We start from the raw sequence: 17,457 nt of genomic DNA, 5'->3' as shown, positions 1-17,457 counted from the left end.
TTGCTGCCACGCACACACCCCACGAGCCCCAAACTGAGCCGAGGGTACCCAGTTCATTTCACCACAGACCTGTGTCCACACGTGGGCCTTGATTTTCCATAGATTTCCAAGGCCAACTCTGCTTTATCCACTTCCAAACTTGCTTTGCTTTGAGCCATTCTGCTCTTTCCAAAGGTGCTTTTTTTTTTTTTTCATTTCCCCCTTTTTTTCGTCCCCCCCCCTTTTTTTTATCCCCCCCCTTTTTTTTTCATTTCCCCTTTTTTTTCATTTCCCCCCCCCCTTTTTTTTTTTTTAATTAAGTATTTTAGAGCCTTCTTGGGTTTTTTTTTTCCCCCTTTTCAAAAACAACAAAATGAAACAAAAAAAAAATAATTGTCTTTTGCAACATTTGTGTCCAGGTCTTGTTATTGCTCCCAGATGCTGTTGGAAACCTCGGGTGAAATTCTGCCTAAAAGCAGTTTGTGTTGATTTGGTGGGACGAGGATGAGTCTTGACGTTCCCCATTTTGTTTTATTTTTATTTTTTTTTCCCCTTTAATTCATTCTTTGGGTTTTACCTGATACCAAACCCAACCTCTTTGGAGTTGAGGTGTTCTGCTCTTTCCTGAGTCTGTTCTCTGCTTTCCTGCTCCTGGGAGGACACGTTGCATTGCTCAGGTGTGAGCCTTGAGGTCGGTGTGTTCAGAATTCCATGAGATCCTAAAGTTTAGGAAACATCAACTTTCACGGCCTGTCACCAGGAAAATTTGGGTCACTTTGCAAACTTTTAATTTTCTTAAAGTAGGCTTGAGTCACACAAATTCCTGGGCAGGAAAGATGGGTACAAGTCATTAATTCAGTGGAACTAAAATAAATGAGTATCTGAGTCACAGACTGTAAATAGACATTTTTGAGTAGTACTAATTTTTTTTTTCTGATGGCTTTTTTTTAGGTAAATATGAGCTTTTTTTTTTTTCCTTTAAGTAAAAATGATCCTTTGTCACTGCTGGGGATCTGATCCCTTCTTTCTTATCCAACTCATCCAGTCCTATGTGATGAATTTGAGGGTCTGTGGACCTTAAAGAATTTATCAGCTGCTTTCACACAAAGTGTTGGGCCCTCCATGAACATTGTACATAGAATGTGTTGCTTTGAGTGAGGTTTTGCTATAGAAGCAGACACTGATAATAATGAGGACTGGACAAGATCAAGTAATATTTCTTGAAAAAAATTTTTTTAAATAGTAAACTAAGTTTTTATAAAAGAATTCTTACACAGAAAAGGGACAAACTGTATTTCTATTGCCTGGATTCCCCTCACTACTCATTTACCTCTAACTAAACCACTTTCATCATCTCTGTTTTTCAGTGGAAATGTTAAAATTCAATGAAACTTCCTCCCCCCCCCCAAAATCTCTCGTGACATTTTATGTTGGGAAAGCCAGAACTGTAGCTGGGTAGCGTTAATCCAACTCTCCTGATCGCTGTGGGCCCTTCTTTCTGCCATTAATTAAATCCCCTTACATGCTTGGAGGGTTCATTTCAAGCCTTGTTCTCTGTTGCTTTCCAATTGTATTTAGGAACGTGAAATGAGTTACTGGAATGTAATTGCTCCGAAGCTGAGCTGTCACAGGTTGGGGGCACGTGTGTGGGTGGGTTTTCTTGGGAGATTTCTGCAGCTTCTTATTGTCTCTCAACAGGGAGAAGTGTCTTCACCAGCCAGACTGACAGGAATTAAACGTGACAGATTTTTCACCCATGTGCTTTAATTATAGGATTCTTGAGGAGGGGGAAAAAAAAATTCTTCTCCACACAAGGGATCATCCCATCCCACCCCTTGCCATGGGAAGGGCCACCTTCCACCAGCCCAGGTTGCTCCCAGCCCCGTCCAGCCTGGCCTTGGACACTTCCAGGGATCCAGGGGCAGCTTTGTTACTGGGGAGAGAATTCAGGATGATACTGTATTTATACCATATTTTGAAGTCTTTTGCCTGATGAATTGTCATTTGTTTCACATCAGCAGATGAGTTAAGCTGTGGTGAGACTGAGGGATCTGTGCTGAGAGGGTGGAGGGTTGGAGAAGCAGAGATTTGGTTTAATAACTAAACCATGCCACTGTTCTATTGGTGGAGTTGGACAGAAGCTTTTCCAGAGCTGCTCTCCTGCTGAGAAGCAATTCCCATGGGAATGTTCACTGAGTGGGCTGCAAATCCATGAATCAAGTCAAGGGGATTTGGATTTTAAGCCAACTGCCCTGGCCAGGGATGGAAAAGAGGAGTGGCTGCCCGAGGCCCTGTAATTATAAAGACCTAAAGGAGCTGCCAGCTTTTTAGGCAATAATTTTCCAATCCTTATTCAAAGCCAGATCCATCTGGAAAAGATGCTCAAGTGGCATGGAGGCTTCTTGCTCCAGCCTCTCCCTCCTAGAGTAGAGACCTTCTTAAAATAAATACATGATGGGAACAACTGGATCATGGGCTAAGACAATCCCACTCTTTTTCTTTTTGGTAATTAATTTTGCCTATAAATAACAATTTAAAGATTAGCAGATAGGAAGAACAATGTAAACCCCTGACCTGTACCTTTGGGACGCTCTGTCTTGATGGTTTGACTTCCTGCATGACCTCAGACAAATGACTTAATCCCCTTTAGGCAGTGGTGATGATAATCCTTTCCTTCTCCCAGTCCTCCATTTGTGCTAAGTAGCAGAGTTCAGGAATGCTCAGCATTCCAGCTGATTTTCCTGCCAGCCATCAGAGAAGGCATTTCTATTAAACAGCAAAGCTCTACTTTCCAGCTCGTTTCCATCGTGAAAATCTCGAGTTATTTCACAGATTATAAGCAATTATTTAGAAGCTCAGAAGTGACCATTCTGATTGCCCTGATAACCTTTTCCTGCACACTTCATCCAGAAATTCCTGCATTAATCCTGTACCTGGTAGCTGAGCTGTAACTTGGTTCCTGACTTCAGAGTCAGTTGATTTAAACACTTGGGAAAGGCTCCCAGAGATTTGTGAGGCTCTTGATCAAAAGAGACCAAACCCAGAGTTGTTAAGGCAGTTATTTACAATATATATTAAATATATTACAGATATATATTTTTATGTGTTCTTAGAGCATAGAGAACATACACTGACATAAAATCTGGCTCTTAACTGGCAAGGACTATTCCATTCAGTTTTCATGAGTTCCTCCAAGTAATTTTCTCCCCCCACCAAAAAAAAAAGGCAGCACTGCATAGATTTTTGGAATACTATTTCTGAAAGCTGGGAGGGAAATTTCCAATGTGTTAAATGCTGGATAATGGCATGTGCACATTAGTATTGCTGTGAGATCAAAGCCAGGCCGTGCCAGGTGTTGTTCAAACACACCATGAGAGCTGATCTCCCCCACAAAGTTTATAAACACAGTGACAAACCTCCCGGATTTATTGATAAACTGGGCCTGGATGGGAAAACAAACACCAGCAGCTTGTTTGCTTCACAAAACCAACCAAACAAAAAAGCTCCAGTTGGAAGAGAAATATCTTCATCCCCCTGTCATCTAGGAATGCTTCCAGTCTCACAGGAGCATCAAAATAAACAGAGCAGGAAATTCCAGCTTTCCAAGAGTCTCCTCCTACAGCCACAGATAGCAACGAAAGATGTGCTATAAGAACTCCTGAGCAACCTGAGCTGCCACCAAGGCTGCTCTTGTGCCTGGACAGTCCCCAGCACAGAGAAACATCCTTTGGAGTGCAGCACACACAAGGGATCTCAGTGATGATGGGGGCTCTGAGGGGTTGGTTTCACTCCCAGCATGGAGCTCTGGATGTCGGGGAGGTTTGGCTTGTTCGGGACACACAACCTCAATTTTTACAGCAAATTGAGCAAACAGAAATGACGCCGTGTGAGCTGGCTGTGAGGGCTTGGAGGAAGCACAGCCCTCCCCTGGTTACTCACTCCTGCCTCTGCTGGGCTCAGCTCCTCGCTCACTCATCCTGTTCTGCGTGTTCTGTGTCACATCTCTCTGCTAATCGTGCGTCCAGCACCACTCCCCAGCTCGGCCCCGAGCTGCCCCAAACTCACCCAGCTCCCTCCTCGCAATCAGCACAGGTGGCCCCTGTCTGCCTCTGCTCTCAAAACTGGTACAAAAGTTGAAAGAGGATTCCAGGACACTCAAGAGGGAAAAAAAAAAAAAAAAAAAAAGGACAGCAGCCTGATCCGGCTTTATTCTCAGCTTTATCCTCCTCCATCACAGAAGGAAACGTCCAGCCCAAGTGAGGTCCGGGGCTCTCCGGGAGCGCCGCAGCGGGCAGGGCTGGGGCTGGGTGGAGGTACCAAACTCTTGTCCCTCTTTCCCCCGCCCCGTTCCCCCTTCCCTCCCCGCCCTGCCCCGGCGGCTCTGCTCTCTCCCAGCCCCAGGGGAGAGCCTCCGGGGTGGTAAAGCTGGGTAAAGCCCGCTCGCCTCCGGGGTGGGGAAAAGCGGGGCAGAGCGAGCGGGGATGCAGGGGGAGCATCCTCCGGGGATCCCGCGGGGGCCGGGCCGGGGCGGGCAGGGCAGGGCAGGGCAGGGCAGGGCAGGGCAGATAAAAGCCTCCGGGTGTGCCGGCACCGCCTCCCAGCCCCGGAGCGGGCGCAGGTCCCAGGCCAGCAGAGCCGCAGAGGGGCCGGTCCCGGCGGGGAGGCGGCAGCGACCGGACCGGGGTAAGGACCGGGAGGGTTCCGGGCTGTCGGGTAACCCCTGGCCCGTGCCGTGCTGGGGATGGGGGTCTGGTCCCCTCCGCGTGTCCTGGTCCCCGAGGGAGAGGGGCTGTCGGGGAGGACAGAGGTGCTTTGGCACCGGGAGGGCTGAGATTGTGGGGTTTGGCCAGTTGGTGCTAAAGGGGGGCTGGGAGAGAGCCGTGCTCAGGGGAGGGGGACGAGGCTCTTGGCTGCTTTTTTTGCTCGTATTTTGGGATTGGTTGGTTGGCTGGTTGTTTTTATTCCCCTCTCTGGGGTTTCCATGAACGTGCCGGGGTGGACACCGAGGTGGGCGGTGTGGATGAACACAGGGGTGTTGCTGCCCTCCTGACGCTCTCCCCCTGCGTCCAGCAGGATGGTTTCCATCGCTCTGGAGGTGACCTGCAGCTTTGTCACCTGGCTGTGTCTGTACCTCTGCCTCTGCCGCTGGAACAAGCACCGCTCCTACGAGTGGAGCTGCCGCCTGGTCACCCTCCTGCACGGGGTCATTGTCACCTGCCTCTCCGGTTACACTGCCCTCCTGGATGGCCCCTGGCCTCTGACCCATGCAGGTGTGTTTGGAGTCTCACCCGTGTCCTGTGTTCACCTGTAGTTCTGTCACAGGTGGAGGAAGGGGCTTTTGCCCTCCCTCTTCTGCTTTTGCTCTCCTCTTATGGGTGGTTTTGGGGTGTTTGGGGCAGGATTTTGTTGAATTCCCCTGCCCTTATCACTTCTTGCTATTCATCTTTTTGTTCTCTTTCCTTTTTTTTTTTTGGTTTATAGGGGTACATTAAAAATGTTCAGCTTGGCAGCTTGAGTTTATTGCAGCATTAGGTGTAGCAATGTTGAGAACAGACTAAGTGCTTTCACATCTTTAAGGGTGTAATAACTCCTGTCACTTGTCTCTGCAGTGTTTTGTTTGATGTTTTCTATCGTTAAATCTCAAATAGTTCTGCTGCTGGAGGTCTGACTTTCCATCCCCTGCTTTTTAAGAGGGTTGTGAGAGAAAAAGAGAAAAGCAGCAGTGTGGCAGGATGGGGTGTGAAGGGAAAGCAGGACCAGGCATCCCAGCTTCCAGCCTGGCCCATGGGATAAGGCTGGAAACTGAGGAGGAAAGGGGTAACTCCCAACCTGTACTGCTCCACAGTGTAGAAGAACATCTGAAATAGGCTTATCTTATGTGCATCTTTCATTTCAGGTTCACCAAACACACCTCTCCAGACCCACGTGCTGTCCCTGACCTTGGGCTACTTCATCTTCGACCTGGGCTGGTGCCTGTATTTCCAGACAGAGGGGGCCTGATGCTGTTCCACCACACCCTGAGCATCTGTGGCATGGTCCTGGTGCTGGGGCTGGGCAAATCCGCCACGGAAGTCAACGCTGTTGTGTTTGTCAGCGAGATCACCAACCCCCTGCTCCAGGCGCGCTGGTTCCTGCGGGAAACGGGCCGGTACCACACCTTCCTGGGAGAGCTGGTGGATTCCCTCTTTGTGGTGCTCTTCCTGGCGCTCAGGATGGCGGGAGGAGCCTGCATCATGCGTGCCATGGTGGTGTCCCCCCACCCCAGCTGGCTCCTCAAGGCTGGGGGCCTGGCCATGTACGTGGTGTCTCTGGGGTTCATGGTTGAAATCTGCCGCTTTGTCAGGAGGAAAATGGTGAAGAAGCGCCTTTCCTGGACGCGCCTGAGGAGTGGGAATGGACCTGTGAGAACTAATGGGCACGTGGCTGCTCACTGATGGCTTGTGGAGGACAATCCCCTGGGCTACTGGAGCTTATTCCTGTGAAAAGAGCCCCTAAAATGACTTTCTGGCGCTGGTTTGCTACCCTTGGAAGGAGATGGATCAGCACGAGGAATGTGGGAAAGCTGGGAAAAGAGGGATTTGAGTGGAAACCAGAGGAACCTGCCACTGATTCCCTGACTTCTGCAGCAATGGCACAGCCTCGAGGAGGGTGGCAATGCCAGACCTGTTCAGTCTGCAGCCAGCAATGGCACAGTCTGTGTGTTCTGTCGTCGTTTCTGAAGTTAGAATTGTTTTACAGCGCAGAGAAAATCAAACATGGAAAATCCAGCCTTCCTGCCAGTGGGGATGGGTAGGGGTGTGACCTGGCAAAGATTTGCTGAGCCTCACTCTCCTTAATCCTGGATTTGGACATTGTGCTCGAATGAAAGCCTCAGAACCAGACTGAAGTGCTTTCAGGGGTGTAGTGGAGTCGTCCTTTGAGTGTGTGGAGTGATGGTACTTGAGGTGAGGCAATGTTTTACCTCGTTGTTTTTAATGATACGTTTCCTTTTCTTTTTTTTTTAATACTGGCATTCAAGCAGATACTGATCTTAGAGCAGTGTGACTTCACTGGGTCTGGCTCAGGCCCCTGCAAACAAGAGTCAGGAATCAGACTCCTGCCAATAAACTCCATAAGCAGGTGTTCTCCTGGCCTTGGGTTGCTTGAAAACAATAATCAGGCTGTTTGTGGGTGAGAGAGGATAGAGAAGAGCCCCCCCTGGATGCTCTTTCTGTCCTGGGGTTGGATCGTTTACAAGCCACTAAAGCTGAATTCACGGCTAGTGAGTCAAATATGTGACAATTTTCAGGGGTGACAGTCACGATAAGACAGAGCTCAGTGTAACATCTGCTCCACACCAGCAGGCCTTGGACCATGGACTAGTTCTCTTGCTTTCTTTACCTCTCAGAATCATGTTCTGACATTTTCCCCTGGGGTTTTAATGTGAATTTCCCTCTGTTTGAGGCTGCAGATGAGATTTACTCTCCTATAAAAGCCTGGCTGGGAGCTGAGAAACAAATGGCCCTGTGTTGCCTGCAGGCTTAGCAGGGCTGGTTGCTGCTCTCCAAGAGTTTAGGGGAGGTTCTTCATGGAGCTGGAGAGCCCCTGAAACTGCCTGTGAGGGTGTTGCTGGAGTGAGGTGTCAGTGAGGGGAAGGAAGGAAGTTCCTCCATCCCCTTATCTCACTCATTTTGGTGTTTTTCAGGGCAGATATCAGCCTTGGCTGGGGGTTGGAATAAGGTGTTTGGAGAGATTAAAAAATGACCTGAAATAACCTCGCTTTTGACTGGCAAGTTACTGGGCCAAAATGTTTAGGGAAGCAGGAGCCTTGCCCTCCAGCTGGGCTGGCTCTGGGGGCCTGAGGTACGGACTCCGTGCTCTTCCAAAAACTCCTATGAGCGATGAGACTCCTAATAAAATGATGTTCTCTTTTTAAAAAGACATGGTTGCTGCAGTGTTCTTTTTCCTGGGTCTTAAGGAGGCCACTGAAGTTAAGGAAGTGAGGCAAAGAGGCTGGAGGGAATTTAAAGTACCACTGGTTGGTGCAGCTCAGGAAGGGGTGAGCTGGTGAGGAAACGAGCTCAGACTGAGCCACGTGCTCTGCAGGTCAGGCTCGAGGTGTGAAGGGCAGGTGAGGGGCAGCTGAAGCTCAGATTTGTGACTAATGGACCCATAACCTGCCTTGCCAATGAGTCAGCACTGCAGGGAACTTAAGGACGGGCCATTAAACTGAGGTGTTTGCTCCCGATGGACACAAGGTCATGGGGTAACTTAAATTCTGGCCATGCTCTCAGCATCCCCTCAGATTTATTTACTTGCATTTTAAAGGATGTGATTCTTAACAGAGGTGCCTGGTTTTTAATCTGTCAAATATCCATGAGAGATAAATATCCTTGTGATTTTACAGTCCCAGGGAGGTTGGAGCTGCACTAACTGGGGCAGCAGAGTGCAGACAACTGTTTGCAGAGGTTTCCTGCCCTGAGCTGTTTTGCTGAACTCTGTTCATCTGCAGGCAAAACGAGCCAGTGCAACACAGCCCATTGAAATGGCTGAGTCCGCACAAAGCAAACAGGAAAATTGGTGTAAAAGCTGCACCTCACTTCTGGTACAATCCACTGGGAGGTGATTTAGCTTTGCACCTCACGATGCAGATTTTGCACATTGTGTGACCTAGAAAATAAAAACGCACAGTTTCTCTGTATTTCGGCCTCCTGCATTAAATCTGTAAGTCTGTGCCTTGTGTGAACATCTCTGTTTTTCTTCCTGGCTGGTCAGTCAAAATCCATAGAATCATAGAACATTTTGGGTTGGAAGGGAGCTTAATTATCATCTTGTTCCACCTCCTGCCATGGGCAGGGACACCTTCCACTAGCCCAGGTTGCTCAGAGCTCCATCCAACCTGGCCTTAAACACTTCCAGAGATGGGGTAGCCACAGCTTCTCTGGGCAACCTGTGCCAGGGCCTCCCCACCCTCACAGGGAAGAATTTTTTCCTAATATCTAAACCTGCTCCCTTTCAGTTTTCTGTCTGTAAACACTTTTATTTTTTTTTTAAATCCTGAGCTAAATATTAGAACAGCTCCATCTCAAGGGTTACTGAGGCTGTTGGAGGGGGGCTGGTCCAGCAAAGGTGGAGGAAACTAAGATGAGACCTAAGATTTGTCAGAGAAGCAAATGCACTATTAATAGTCATGAGGATGTGCTGAAATAGCAGAGGGATGAGCATCTTGTAGCAATAGGAATCTGCAGCTGGCCTGAACTGGAAAAGTAAGATCTCTATCTTGTTGAATATCCAGCTGAAAACATTTACTAATAAGTGCTGTAAGAGGCAGGTCAAGCCACTCCCACCCTCTGTGTTTTAAAAGGTAAAACTTGGCAGGACGGAGGAAAAACCAAACCATTATTTGGGGTGTGAGAGCTTGTTTTAAATGCAGTGTATGACAGGAGTCGGTGTGTTGGCTGGAGGAGGTTTTGTAGCTATTTTGGATGTCCTGCATTTTGCTGCTCTGTGGATGTAGAGGGCAGGCCAGGGAATGGTGAGCACCGAGTGGGAACAGCGAGAAGAAATTGCTAGGCTTTGTAACTGCTGCATAAGCACTGGATGGAGGGGGATGTTCGGGGCAGGGCTGTGTGCTCTCCCAGCCTGGCTGGATGATAAACCCTGCAGGGCACGTCACCTTGAACCCGGTGTGACACAGCTTTGGGAGCTCTGGAGGAGAGCCTGGGTGTGTGAGTAAAGCCAGCCCAGGGTGTGCTTTGTGCCCGTTCACCCCGCGGGGGTGATGGAGCCGGGTGGGGGATGCGTGGGGCTCTGTGTGCCCCGTGGGAGCAGGGCTGCGGGGATGGGGAAAGGTCTGGGAGGGGTCTTGCTGCCGTCTTGCCGTCCCTCCTCCGGCCCTGCCATCCCCGTTCCAGCGCTCTCCCGCGCCCTCCATCCCTGCGGTCCCTCCTCCCCGCCGCCAGGTGCCCCTCGGCCGCTGCCTCTGCGGGCGCGGCGGGGGCGGCCCCGGCTCCGCGGCCCTGCGCGGGGAAGGGAAGGCTCCGCACCCTGTCCCCGGACCTTTCGTGAGCCGGGAGGAGCCCAGCCAGGCCGGGAGGAACCGGGCGATGGGAATAAGGTGGGGCGGGGAGCCCTCCGGGCTGGGGGGGAGCGGCTGCATCCCCGGCGGGGAAGGGGAGGGATGCGGGATGCGGGATGGGGCCGGCGATGGGGCTGTGCCCCTGGGATGCGGTTTGTTCTCTCTGGATTCTGATCTCTGGGCTCCTCCATTTTATTGCTTGTACTAAGAAAAAAAGAAAAAAAAAAAAAAGGAAATAACGGTGCTTTGCGGGAGGCGCCCATCTGGCTTTCCCGTGTAATTTTTAAGCTCTTCCGGGCTGTTCTGCACTAGGTTTTTAGGCGCATGTGTTTATTGTAGAGCCTTTCTTTCGGGACCACGTTGTTACTGGTAATACAAATAATAATATATATGACATACAATAATATACGTAATGATACATATATAATATAATAATATACATAATATATAATAATATAATATAAATAGCTAAAGATATATATTATATACTCTAGATATTATTATTGTATTTAGATATGGTGTATTATTGTATTTAGAGATTATTAATATATTTAGATAATATTAAGATAATATTAATATATTATATTAATATACTACTTAGATAATATTAATATATTATTTTTGTATGTGATGTGTTTATATATATGTTTATTTTTATAAATTTATAGTATATAATTATTTATGATTATATAATTATTGGTGGCTTTGAAATGACATTGGCCTGTCTGGCATCCAGGCACAGACATAATGCACGGGTGCAATATGTGTTATATATGCTAAGGACACATAACAAAACAGTTTGGGTTGGAAGGATCTTAAAAATCAACTCATTCCACCCTTCCTAGTAGAGGGGATATCTTCCACTAGCCCAGGTTGCTCCAAGCCCTATCCAGCCTGGCCTTGGACACATCCAGGGATGGGACAGCCACAGCTTCTCTGGGCAACCTGTGCCAGGGCCTCCTCACGTTCCCAGGGAAAAATTTCTCCCTAATATCTAATTTAATCCTACTCTCTGTCAATTTAAAAGCCATTAACTGTTGAGCTTTGATGTGCAGTTGGAAGACACTCCTACTTCTTTCTTTCCAGGGGATAGAGAAGTATCTTTTTTCCTGAGTAGGTGTGGAGAACACCTCAAAATGTTTAAAAGCTTGTTCCTCTTCCTTTTCCCAGCCTTCTCCAGCTGGTCAGTCCCTTTTGTCACATGAGAATTCTTCCTGCCTCATCTGCCCTGACTCTGGACCTCGAGTACCAGGGATGTGAATGGAAACTCCTGGTCAGAGCGGTTAATCACATCCTTATTTCACCTCCCATGTTCCCAAGGCCCATTAAAACATAATGGTTTTGTTTACTCAGCCTCCAGTCATTGCTGGGAATACCTCAGCAGGCCAAACAGGAAAGCTGGGCTTTGCAGCTCTGACTCCTCATCACGTGAAGTCTCTTTGGTGTGAGCCTGGGTGTGAGGCCAGAGTTGGGCAGCAGGTACCACTGGTGCTTCTGCTGCTGTTGCACAACTGGAAACTCCTGTACCCCAAAGCATGACTCAACTTCTTCTCATGCTCTTCCCTGAATGCTCTGGAGCGATGAGACATATCTTGTGTTTCACAGGAAGGTGTTATAAATGGGAGTGAGGTGTAGATGTTTGATTATTACATAACTGGGGGGGGGCTTTTAGCACCCAGAGCAGCACCCACAGTTGTCTATGCACTGTGATTTTATTCTGGTAGTGTGTTTTTTGCTTGTTTGAGAGATTTGGTATTGCACAGTAAGGGAAGATGTATAAAAGAAATACTGCTGGAAAAAAATCTTTATGGGCATAGATTCTAATTCTTCTGAATCAAAAAGATGTGGAGCTCTTGGTGCCATTAAAGACAAAATGAAGTGAGGAGAGTAAAGTGGTTTTCACCTTGTCTTGACACTTGCAGACCTTCTGGTCCACTGTGTGTTTCTGATCCGTTCTGTGTCCCTGTCCCCCTGACAGGATGCTGTTCCCCCTGCCCCTGAGGGTGGCCTGCAGTCTGCTGGGCTGGTTCTCCCTCTACAAGTGGTTCTGCCACCGCTACAGGCACCGGAATTCCGAGTGGAGCTGCAGGCTGGTCACCCTGACCCATGGCATCCTTGCCACCTGTCTCTCTGCTTACATTGGCTTTATTGATGGGCCCTGGCCTTTGAGCCACCCAGGTGAGTGATGGAAGCTGTGATCCCAAGTCCCTCCATGGGTCAGGGCAATGAGGGGCTCTCCCACCACCAGCCCGCTCGAGGAGTGGTGGCTGCAGTGGCATCTGAGCTGCTCTGTGATGGGAAGCACCAGAGAAATGGGGAGGCTGGCACTGCATTTTGCTTGTGTGCTGGCCCTCCCCAGCTGCAGTCTGGCAGGGCCTGTGGTCACGCTGCGTGGCCATTACGTGTGTGCAGCTGTGGGACTGACAACCGTGGCATTGTGACCTGGGGGGGGGACTTCCCTGGCCAGGCTGCGACCGGTACAAGCCAACACCCACTTCCTTATCTCAGATCCCGCTGGGTGCCTTAAAGCTCTTTGTGTCCCTTGTGCTCCAGGATCACCCAACACGACCCTTCAGGTGCACGGGCTGTGCCTTAGCTTGGGCTACTTCCTCTTCGACCTGTGCTGGTGCGTGTACTTCCAGACGGAGGGTGCCCTGATGCTGGCCCACCACCTGGTGAGCATCGTGGGCATCGCGGCCTCGCTGGCCCTGGGCGAGTCGGCCGCCGACGTCAACGCCGTGATCTTCGGCAGCGAGATCACCAACCCGCTGCTGCAGGCCCGCTGGTTCCTCAAGGAGACGGGCTCCTACCACACCCTGGCGGGCGACCTGGTGGATTTCTGCTTCGTGCTCCTGTTCACCGGCGTGCGCATCGGGATGGGCGCCTGGCTGATGTACTGCGAGCTGGCCTCGCCCCGGCCCCGCTGGTACATCAAGCTGGGGGGGGTCGTCATGTACGCCGTGTCCTGGGTGTTCATGCTCAGCATCTGCCGCTTCGCCAGGAGGAAGAGCATGAAGAAGTACCGGGCGTGGAGGAGCCGGAGGGGCGGCGAGCTGTGCCTGAAAACCAACGGGCACCTGAAGACCCACTGAGGGCGGTGCTGGGGAAGGACTTCCTCGAGTCCACGCTGCCTGAGGTCGGGAGAGGAGCCAGCACACGTTAGCAGTCCTGGAGACAGATTCATCCCTGGTGCAGCTCCACTGAAATCCGTGGAGCTGTGCCGTGGATTCGTTGGGGCAGCAGCGTTTGGCCTGGCGGGGGCTGGGTGAGCACACGCTGGGTGGCACGAGGGAAAGAAGGGCTAATTTTATATACTGACCATTAACTAGTCCAGCAGTGCAGGTGTAGATAGTGGTGTGAGTAGAAAACTCCTTCAGCACCGGTAGAACCTTGGAGAGGAGAGGAGGAGGTAACAGTAGGTCTTCATGTTCAGTGTCCTGTGCAGTGTAGGCAGCTAGGAGTGTTCATACTGGTAGGAAGAAGCATGTTCTAGTGTTGCATCAAATTCCTGGCTCTTCCACCAACTCCCTGTGTGACCTTGGGCAAGTCACATAACTCTAACTCTGTGCCTAATTCCCCATCTCTGTGACTTGGGGGTGATGGAGCTGATCCATCTGTGTTATGCACTTTCAGATTTTTCCTTGAGAGGTGCTACGTAAATGCAGAGTGATGGTTGTTACCTGCACTTCGTTCATTATCCCGGTGTTCCCTTTGGGAGAAACGGCTTTGGTGGTTGAGCTGGAGTGTGACTCTAGAAAAATCAATATTTTAGGTAGGTTGTTGTTTCCTACCCTTTCTAGTTCCTTTTAATAACTTATTTATTAACATATTGATAACTTATTTTTCTGTAGTGTCCAGAAGCTCTAATCAGCACTGGAGCCTTACAGGACTAGAGGTGCTCTGTGAATACACCCAAAGACACAGCCCCTGATGGGAAATGCTTTTATAACTTCTCCCTCTTCATCCCTGACTGTTAAAACTCCACCCATCCCCTACAAAACACTCCTTTTAGCTCCTTGAGTGACTCTCTGTTGTGAGAAGCCCCATCAGGACTTGCCAGTGAGGGGTTTTCTGGCTGATTTGTCTGCAGAACACCACAATTCCCTCTGCTGTGACCTGATCTTGGCTCTCCTTCATCTGAATTGATGCCTTGACCTCTGGGCTTTGAATTCACTTTGTCTCCCTCACTGGATCTGTGTCACTTTATAAAACGAGCATTTATAGGCTCAGGGAGACTTATTTTACAACTTGATAATTAAAGAAGCAGAGAGGCACAGAATGTGGCCTTTTTTAATCAAAAAAAAAAAAAAAAAAAGTGAGCCTGACTGGGAGAAAAAAATAATCATTACTTATCTGGTCCCATTTGCAGGGAAAAATTATCCCCAGTTGGCAGCTTCTGGTGTTTGTTCCACTGCATATTCTTCAGCTGTTCCTTTGTTGTTGCTGTCATTATTAGGATCATTTCATCTGAGCCTCAGCACCAGCTCTCCAGTGCAGCTCAGGGCCTGAGCCTCCCCTGCTGCAGCCAAAGACCTGGAGAGCCCAAAAAAAAAGCCCTTCAGGTGAGCAGAGCCAAGTGGGGAGCTGGTCCTGAAAAGGAACCTTGGCTCATCCAGCACTACTGAGCCTTGAAGGGGGACAAGAAGGAAGGGCTTGTTGGGGCTTGCTGGTTCTTTCCCAGCTCTCCTGAGCGTGTCAAGGAGCCTTTTTTTGGCCTCAGCTTACCCACTTTCTGCAGTGGGTACAGCATTACCTACCTCGTGGGGTGTTTCCATTTGGCACCGAGCCCCCTTTGATGAATGTTGGGTGGTTTGTGCTGCGTAAAAGCAAAATGCTGGTGCTTTGAGCCAAGCACTTCTCGCTGTGACCCATCAGCAGCACTTCTGTCAGCTGGACATGGCACTTCCCAGCATCTGCTTGCCTCCCAGGAGCCGAGTCCGAGGTGTTTTGTGAAGGTGCTTTGTGGGCAGGAGCCAAAGGGACTAAAGCACGTGCTGCTTCTGGTTCACATGGACCCCCCTCCGAGGCTGAAGGAAGGATGTCTGGTGGGTTTTCCCTGGCAAGGATTGTGGTAAATCTGGAGCCAGAAGAGTTTTCAGCAGCTGGCCTGACCAGGGAAAGGGGCTTTCAGCAGCAAGGCCTGAAGTGAGGTAGGTGAGAACAGCCTGCTTGTTTCTCAGTGCAGCTGTTGGACTTGCCCACCAAGAAGAGCTTCCTGAGCAGCCCTGGTATTTTGGGCTCTGAGGTTTGGTGTGCAGTTTGTTGGTGGTTACCTGGACATCCCACACCTGCCCAGGGGAACGAGGACGCCACTGACTGCAGGTACCTGTGAAACACCTTGTGTGGAGATGTTTGGAATTACAGTGGTCCCCCTTTCTTTGAGCTGGGGGGGAACTTGGTTGGAAGGAGAACATGGATCAGTGGCTTCAGAAGTTAAACAAAGGGCACCAGCAAACAAAAGGGCAGTTAGGAACAGCACAGACTCACACTCCCAGAAGTACAACTCCCAAGCTGTGGAGCACAGGGTGGGACCTGTCCTCAGGCTAGTCCATAGTGGCTAGAGCAAACTGTGAGAGGAAACTGCAGAGCTAGCGTGGAATAATAACTTGTGTTTGAATTACTGTGTAATAGCAACTAATGTTCCACCAGTGAATGGTGTAGATGCTTTGTATTATGTTTTATAAAATAAAGATTATTTAATTATACGAGGATATCTTTTTGGACGCTGTTCCTAAGTTGCACTGTGGATTTTGGATGTGAGTAAATGAGCAAAGGGATGGTCAGTGGGTGCTTTTTTTTTCACAACTACTTGTGCAGCTTTCAGCATTATGGCTTCTGGGGCATGTTAGCATTGTTCTCTGCAAGGTTGTCTGAGGAGCACTCAGTTAAACTTTTGGGATGAATTTCTTCATGGAAAGGGCTGCCCAGGGAGGTGGTGGGGTCCCCATCCCTGGAGGTGTTGAAGGAGCTCTGGGCTGTGATTGATTCAGGGGTGGACTCGATGATCTTGGAGGTCTTTTCCAACCTCAGTGATTCCGTGGTTCTGCGTGTGATTCAGTTATGCAGAGCAAAAAATGTTCCCTTTGTTTTCCATGCTAAGGGACAAGGTTCTCCTGTGTTTCCACAGCATGACCTCTCCTCATTCATAAATATTGTTGCCTAGGAATTGCTTCACTGGGAAGCCTGCTAGGAAGAGGGTGTGTTTTAGCACTATTTAATGTTTAACTTAATTTAACATTGCCTTGTGTGGGGGTACCTGCAGCTGCAGAGATGAGCCTGTGTCAGCACTGTGCAGAGGTGCAGCTTTAATCAGGGCTCTGAGTGGTGCTGGTTTGTCTCTGCTGTGGTGTTTTTGCTCCTGTACTGAGGATCTGCCTCTGTTCAGAGGCAGAGAGGCACTGCAGGCAGTGCAGCTGCTGGGAGCTGGGTATATCATGTTGTGTTCATGCCCCAGAGCTCCCTGGGCAGGGCTGTCCTGATGTGGTGAAGGAAATGGGAGCTGCCAGGAGGATGTGCAGGGCTCAGGGGCTTCTTTTGCCCTTGGTGCAGCAGCTGAGCCCTGGGAAAGCCACCAACACCCACAACAGCTTCGTCAAGTCACTTGGAAAGTTGTGCGCTTCTTTTAAAAGATCTGCTTCAGGGGCTGCTCCTAAAATTAGAGGGGAGGAAAACACTTCTTTCTCAGTGATGCTGAAGAGACCTGGGCACCACCAAGCATTTCTGTGAGCCAGGCACTGGATAAATCCAGAAGGGAAGGAGGGTCCTGTCCTGTACCAGCAGCTCTGCACCTCTGTGTAACCGAGGAAAGGCCTGTAGTGTGCTGGTAAAGAACAGCCACTCTGCTTGCTTGTGGCCACAGCGTTTTGCCAGGGATCCAGTGTGCCAAAAGTCTGCTTTCTATAAATAGTTAAGCCAATTTAGCTGTTTGCATGTAACCCTTGCATCGGGCTCGAAATCCTCCGGCGCTGGGGAAGCAGCTGCTGAGCCCTCTGGAGCTGCTGAGCCCTCTGGAGCTACTGGTTTGTTTACAACACACAGGCAGCCCTGGGAGTGGGAGGAAAAGGGGTCTCAGGGACCACAAGAATTTATGCTGGGAGTTTGTTTAACCCCTGGGGTAGCCCAGGAGCAGAGAGGAAAGCACAGCAGCATTCTGAAGCTTCGCTTTAGAGCTGCAAGCGTCCTCCAGGTTTGATGTCTTCAGGAAGGACGTGCCAGAACGTAGCCTTAAGTCAGTGGACAGATGTGCTTTGACTGTAGACTGAAATCTGCCCCCCTACACCCAATTAATTTAATTTTTTTATTGTCCTGTTATTTCTTTAAAGCTTTTCCTGCTGCTTACCTACTGGCCCTGCAGTAGAGCTTTATAAAATTAACCTCTTCTTTCAGTCCCCTGCCCTCTTTTTGTAGCTGAACTCCTTATT

The 17,457-nt window shown here is 49.5% G+C and overlaps 2 protein-coding genes across 4 annotated transcripts; both read left to right on the top strand.

Moving 5' to 3' along the window:
- Positions 1–5,053: 5,053 nt before the first annotated feature.
- On the top strand, positions 5,054–6,431 carry LOC126644189 (TLC domain-containing protein 5-like). Its single transcript, XM_050323241.1, is given in 3 exon segments — positions 5,054–5,249; positions 5,876–5,971; positions 5,974–6,431. Coding segments are annotated over 3 exon segments (732 nt in total). The 3' UTR covers positions 6,414–6,431.
- Positions 6,432–6,762: 331 nt separating this feature from the next.
- Positions 6,763–15,741, top strand: TLCD5 (TLC domain containing 5). 3 transcript variants are annotated; one of them, XM_050323239.1, is made up of 3 exons: positions 6,763–6,923; positions 12,015–12,214; positions 12,590–15,741. In XM_050323239.1, the coding sequence occupies exons 2-3, from the start codon at positions 12,016–12,018 to the stop codon at positions 13,126–13,128; spliced, it is 738 nt and encodes a 245-aa protein (XP_050179196.1). In that variant the 5' UTR covers positions 6,763–6,923; position 12,015; the 3' UTR covers positions 13,129–15,741. The 3 variants fall into 3 exon arrangements, with proteins under 3 accessions (XP_050179196.1, XP_050179197.1, XP_050179195.1); XM_050323240.1 differs by lacking the exon at positions 6,763–6,923 and adding an exon at positions 9,635–9,682; XM_050323238.1 differs by lacking the exon at positions 6,763–6,923 and adding an exon at positions 9,967–10,075.
- The last annotated feature ends 1,716 nt before the right edge of the window (positions 15,742–17,457 follow it).

Source organism: Myiozetetes cayanensis, unplaced genomic scaffold (assembly GCF_022539395.1).
Source record: "Myiozetetes cayanensis isolate MyiCay16 unplaced genomic scaffold, myiCay2020 scf29, whole genome shotgun sequence".
NCBI lineage: Eukaryota > Metazoa > Chordata > Aves > Passeriformes > Tyrannidae > Myiozetetes > Myiozetetes cayanensis.
Note: the sequence above shows the minus strand (reverse complement) of the source record. Positions and strands in the feature narration are given on the sequence as shown.

Bases quoted from the DNA above. Each gene is read 5' to 3' on its own strand.
- TLCD5 (XM_050323238.1), top strand. The intron at 12,215-12,589 runs GTGAGTGATGGA...CTTGTGCTCCAG, and splicing joins CTGGCCTTTGAGCCACCCAG to GATCACCCAACACGACCCTT.